Genomic DNA, 6449 nt, shown 5'->3' with positions numbered 1-6449 from the left:
ATGCTATTGTTCCAAAAGCAAAGAGAGAAGGACGGGATAGGATTGTCACAGACCGGTCACACGTCATACACGCCATTCGCGCCGAGCCGGAATCGAACCCGTGACCTAGCGCTCTTTACTTGAATCCCCATTTTCTCTACTAGAAGCTCCTCTAAGAAGAAAGTGCCTTAAGCCATTTTATGCTTACTTCTGTACAATTTTATTCGTGTTACAGGTGACTCAATTGACAGGATTTTCGGACCCCGTGTATGCTGAGGCCTATGTCAATGTCAACCAATATGATATTGTTCTGGATGTGCTCATTGTTAATCAAACAGGTAAGATTGTCACATTTCTACCATTCCATTTTTTTCCCCGCTAGTATTAAGTATAGTGCTTTATTTAACTTAGACCCAAGATCACAATAAAAGTTTAAAAATTACTTTTAACAGTGTAATTAAGTGATTTTAAACCTAACTTAATTCAAGAGTTAAACCAAGTTTTGCCATTCCATTTTTTTTTTTTTTTTTCGCTAGTTTAGTTTTTTATTAAACTTAGGCCCAAGATCACAATAAAAGTTTAAAAATTACTTTTAACCGTGTAATTAACTGATTTTAAACTTGACTTAATTAAAGAGTTAAACCAAGTTTAGAATGCTGATGTTTTACCTCTTTCCTGTGTAGTATGAGATATTAACCTGAATCCTGGATCAAAATATATACTTCAGGATGTCCGAAGATTGTGGTCCCGACCATTAATCACACATCCTGTAGTTATTATAAACTCCTTATAAATATTTCTATCTTTCTCTCCCCATCATCTTTCTCAATATTAGGGATGAAGGTAACCAAGCTATAACTCTGCATGTCTTCATTAGAGAGCAAGCATTTGACATAGGCCAGTTTTAATTCAAAGTTTACTTTGGAATTCACTACGAGTTTGTTCAATATCTGAGTTGCTTCCGACTTATAATTGACTCCTCCTGACAGAGTGAACAGAGTTAATGCACTCAGAAACTCAGTCATGGTTTGCATTGTGTCTGGATTGAAATTGAGATCTGTTCGCAGGTTTGGTAGAAATTCCAGAATGCAGGTGAAATACATGCCCATCTGTGAGTCTTTCTGTACAGGTTGATAGGGCCTCAACTTGGTAAGGACAAGTGTGAATAGATTGTAGAATATGTTCATCACATTGGAGGACACCTTGCTGTTGTCCAGTAGCTTTCTTATCCAAGCTCCTAGTAGTAGATGTTGACCTAGAGTCAGATCATCACTCTCCTTGATAACGTCCATCACAGTTTGTAAATATATTTTCATCAATTTCTCATAATTTGGTCCATTAGGATTATCTAAGTTCTGATTCACCAGGTTCAAGACTGGAGATAGAATTGTGGCATCTATGCTGACATTATTTCGAATGTTGATTAGAACAAAGGTGAGATTTGTTTTCAGAACAATTTCACGAGCTGTATGGGAGATGGTATCCTTGTCTTTTATTGTTAAAATACTGTTTAGAAACGTTTGTATCTTGACAAGTTCCTGATTACCTTTGATGTAGAACAGTAATATGAAAAGATTACTAACATGTTGAATGCCTTGCTCTGACAAAGTGCTCAATTTATTTTGGGAAAATTTAGAATACATTCGACCTTTGACTTGATTCCAAATTCTCTGTTCGTGATTGTATTTTAATAAATAAATTCCCAGCATCCTCAAGAACAATGTATAGCTGTTTTCTTCGTTCTTCTGTATTCTTGTTGAAGATATCATTTGTTCCACATGAGTTAGTACCTCCAAAACACTTCTATTACTATTCAAACAACTCAGTGTATAAGCAAATGGCATTGATTTCAGAACGAAATTAGAATTCAATCTTTTGTGAAAGTATTCCCACAGTGCTATTATTATATCAGGTTTACAAACTTCTTTGAGAGACACAATACTATCCAAAAATGTTAGTATTATTCTCAACTCATTTTCACTTATATTGTCCAAGTTTGTTAGTTTTTTAACAATTTTCTCTGTGCTATCGCAATCATCATTGAATTTTGCCATGTGTTCTGTTGAATGGATTTCACTAGAGATTACATTCAGACTAAATAGATGTTTAGGAACCAAATGAAATATAGGTATGGTTTGCTACAGATAATGTAGGATGGTAACTCATCATTATCATTTGTGTCTTTAATTTCTTGGTCCAAAGACTTTTCCATTAATTCAAACACAGTTTCCAAGTTTTTCCAGAACAAGTTGTTGCCATGACCATCAATTTTTCTACAAACCAGCTTCAACACAAACCAAAATTCAGCTATACAATCACATTTGAAAGGAGATAAGTGGTATAGATCTTCCAGTTGAGTAATTTTGTTGAAATTTCTTAGAGTTAGTTCTGTTAGTTGGATCATTAGAAGTAGAATATCATTCCTGAGGGAATTGAAATTGAAACTCAATGGCTCAGTATTTTCTCTGTTGATATCACACATGTATTGTGTACATTGAGTTGTATCATCCTGGCCTTTCTGTATTGAAAGCAATTTATAGCAAGTCACCAAATAGTAGAGGTGAATATTTAAATATAAATGAAACTGTTGATGACAGATTGACTGATTAGTAATCATTGCAGTCCCAACACATCTCAGTTGTTTCAAAGACAATTTCAGCTGATGGAAATTATTCCAAATATTTACAGTTGCATCTTGAGCACTCCTGTGATATGTTAAATATTGATCCACATATTGTAAAATGTACTGGAAAAAACTCAGAACATTTTGAGTTATTTGTTTACTATTTGGAGATTTATTTTGTGAAGTCAACATCATATCCAACTCATAAATATTTGTAAAAGTAAAATTGAACAACTCATCTGTAACTTCCGATTGGGACAGGGCTGTGGATTTCTCAAACACATAATCATACAAGATGATATAATCATTGACACTATCACATAATAGTATGGAGCTAGAGGAACTAGTAATTTCATTGATATAAGCAATCAGTGAGTTTGAATGGCATTGCAAACTCTTTGAAATATTTTTGTTTTTACATTCAAATCCTCTTTTGATTTTAGCAGATATTTCCATGTTACCTTCATCCGGAAATATTCTATCTTGTCCACTTGATAATAATTTTGCATCAATGTCCATAAAAATATCTTCATCTTCAAAATCCATTTTGAAACAGAAGATTAATGGTAATCTGGGAAGAGAGAAAAAAAATTGTTCAAGCTAGATAACTCATTAGCTTGGAAGGTAGCACATCTACCTTGTAAGTGATAGAGGTTGTGAGTTTGATTCCGACCTGGGGTGGATTTTATCCTGAACAGATAAGGTTTGTCCTCAGGATTCTTGTTTGCTCCCATGAGGCTTTGTACACTCATCCAGATAGCAATCAACATGCCAGCAAGATAAAGTGATGCAGTTTTGAAAGGTAATCTAATATTGAGTGTGGGGAGTTTGTACAAGCACAGAGGACACCCAACCCATTGATATTTTTTTAACTATTTACTTACCTCTGCTTTCACGTGCAAGGCTCACAGATTCCAATATAAACTACTCCCTAATGGTTGAGAAATACACCAAAGGAATGGTTGAAAATCAGGAAATAGAGTTGAAAAGGTTTCTCTTTTACTTTTTTTGTGGAAATGCATTGATGGAAATCCCTGTGTGAAGGTTTCCCGCGCTTTAAAATGTTTGTTTACAAAATTTGAAATTTTTAAATCGTAAGATCCGTTTTACACGTGTAACATTTGACGACATGAAAACCGTACGATTTTTTTAACCCTTTTCTTTCATTCTTACTTAGCTTGGCTGGTAGCGCGTTTGCCTCGTAAACGCGCTAGACCGCGGGTTCGATTCCCGCCCAAGGCGGATTTTATCCTGAACCGATAATGTTCGTTCTCGGGAACAGCTTGCTTTCTCCTATCCTTCTTCCTACAATTTTGGGATAATAAGACCTTAGAAGTTACAGTTCCCTATATCAAACCTCTTTAAAAAAAAAATCAATTCATGAGTCACCAGACCTTTTCAGCTCCCCAAAACTGAGACACCTCAATATTCATCACTGATCACACCAGCCCCAGTTGGCTTGGAGGGTGGAGCATCTGCCTTGAAAGGGCTAGGTCATGTGTTTGATTCCTATTTGGGGCAAACTTCATTAACAGATTTGAGCTTTGTAATAAGAATGACTGGCTTCCTATCCTGTTCTTTTCTCTTAGATTTTTAGGGCAATTAAAATCTCATATAAAATATCCATCACACACTGGCTAGAAGCTTATCATTGATTCTGTGCATGTTAAGGTGCCTACATAAAGAACTAGACTAGAGAACCAAAGCTCATCTCAGGTGGATATTTTTTTATAACATGTATTGTTTTGTCTTAGCTGTAATATAAAAAAATCAAATATAGAACATAGAAAGAAATACAAGGGTTCTCCTCCTTAACTAGCCACTGGGATTTTCACCCAGTTTGGCAAGGGGTTTGTCCAGCACCTGGCTGGAAGGGATGGTTGGGTTAACCTTCTTCCTTGGGTTCCCAACACATTGACGTTGTCGGGGAGGGGTTTTCTTGGGTCCAGTCTTGCCTGTGGAGTCCCAAGGTAACATAATCTTCTGACCTTTGATTCCTAGGACACCTGTAACCAATGGAAAAGATCCGTGAAGAGATGGTAAGTGTCATGGTACTCTAAATAAAGGGAGCACATGCTACCATGAGGTCTCAGTATATTCTTAGTAAGTATTTTTAAAGATCAGCCATGGTTGGTAGAAAAAAAAGTCCCCTTACTGCGGAAGTTTGCGCCCAAGCTTTAAAATAAGTGATTCCAGAGCCATAGAATAGTGTAACCCCTCATGACCCACAAGGCAGACTGAAATCTATATGACACAAAGAGGCCAACTTACCCTGTCCTGAGCAGAACGTGTCGTGGTTGCGGTGTTAACATAAGTCGTTGCATGGGGTCTCCACTGTGGATCATCAGGACCATCACAAACTTCATGGACCTTGGCTCTACTGACCTCTCAGCTTGCCAGACGACAGAACACTTCACATCCCTTGGCTCCAGATTCCTATGATGAATCTCAATACACCATAACAGGCTCTGACTAGATCATATGTAAGGATTAATTGATTGTTCCAGTGAAATGTCACCTGTCATGTACCAATTAAATTTTAATTAAATTAATATGAGGCCTTTTTAAATTGATGAATAATTGGAGCTTTTACTCTAGCTGACGCAGTGTACAAATAAGGTACATTGAATCAAATTAAAAAATAGATCTTGCATTGGGAAATTTCAGGTTTTCAACACTTTGTTTCTTATAGTTCTTCAGATTACAATGTAGGTAAATTAAATATACCATTTGAGGCGAAAGGCAACTTCCGTATTGATTATCTCAACAATTAAAGAAAGCTTTTTTTTATGACATGGGTCATTGCTAATTTGTGAAGCTAAGGTATATTGTAGATATTACAACAGTCAACCTAGTGGAGACATTTGATTTTCTATCTTGTTCTATTGTATTCTGGGGTATGGACCTGTGATTCTGGGTAAATAACCCCAGGTCAGCACGGGATAACAGGAAGCTTGATGTTTGATTTGGCAGACGATTCAAATACTGTACCAAGACACATTACAGCCTAAGCATCAAGCAGGGTAATGTACTAGATGCATTCTGGCATAAGATATAACAATAGAGAGGAAACAACAACCAACTCTCTCTATTTTCACCGTCTTTACAAGATTTTTAGAGAAGGAAAAGGACGAACTTTTTGGGTTTTATGGTCTTACTGAATGTTGTAGATAGAGCTTCTTTTCTTTCCATTCCAAACTAGTTATAGAGAAGGCAACTAAGCGCATTTAGACGACATTTTTCAGCTACTTTTACGCCTATTTAAAATCAATATCCGCTGTACAGGACTCGATCGATCTCGCTTTCCTTGTATAATAAAGAAACCTTGAGAAAGAAAGTATAAGAAGTAGTCGAGAATTAAAACGGTGATATGACTGGATAAGAGAAGTAGACATCCAAAACCGGCAGTGACTGCCAACCAATCACGTTGACGTTGGATTTCCATAGGCCGAATAAACTACGGGTCAATGACAAGTGAAAGATCCCGTGGTCAAACAACACCGAGGTAAAATTAAGATCAACATCGACATCCATGCATTTCAAGTTAACCTAACCTTGTAAATTACCCGTGATCATTACAAGAATACTACGATCTGTTGACTCTTGGGGATGATCCCCAGGAGGTCTAGTTTAAAAATTTTTCATCCTGTAAACCCCAGGTTTTGGGCCTGTTAAGGTAGCTTTTGGTGCCTGTAAAGGGTTTTAAAGTTTTACATATCAAACGTGGTCACGGGTCCCACGTCTCTTGTGCGCTAAACGGAATGAATTTAATGTGTGCTAGCAAGAAGAAGTGTAAGGCTACTTTCGTTTGGTAAAAATGGACCAAAACAACTACAAAGTACTTAGC

General features: G+C 36.6%; 1 protein-coding gene across 1 annotated transcript; it reads right to left on the bottom strand.

Moving 5' to 3' along the window:
• Positions 1–755: 755 nt before the first annotated feature.
• LOC113472922 (protein MMS22-like) lies at positions 756–3600 on the bottom strand. Its single transcript, XM_026832710.1, has 2 exons — positions 3487–3600; positions 756–3173 (listed from the first exon to the last, which is right to left on the bottom strand). Exon 2 carries the CDS (start codon positions 2031–2033, stop codon positions 756–758), a length of 1278 nt encoding a protein of 425 aa, XP_026688511.1. The 5' UTR covers positions 2034–3173; positions 3487–3600.
• Between the last annotated feature and the right edge of the window lie 2849 nt (positions 3601–6449).

This window comes from Diaphorina citri, unplaced genomic scaffold (genome assembly GCF_000475195.1).
Source record: "Diaphorina citri unplaced genomic scaffold, Diaci psyllid genome assembly version 1.1 scaffold10364, whole genome shotgun sequence".
NCBI lineage: Eukaryota > Metazoa > Arthropoda > Insecta > Hemiptera > Psyllidae > Diaphorina > Diaphorina citri.
The sequence above is the reverse complement of the archived record's forward strand: the minus strand, read 5'-3'. Positions and strand labels throughout refer to the sequence as shown.

Coding starts and splice junctions, on each gene's coding strand:
- LOC113472922 (XM_026832710.1), bottom strand. CDS start 2,033: ATGGCAAAATTCAATGATGATTGCGATAGCACAGAGAAAATTGTTAAA.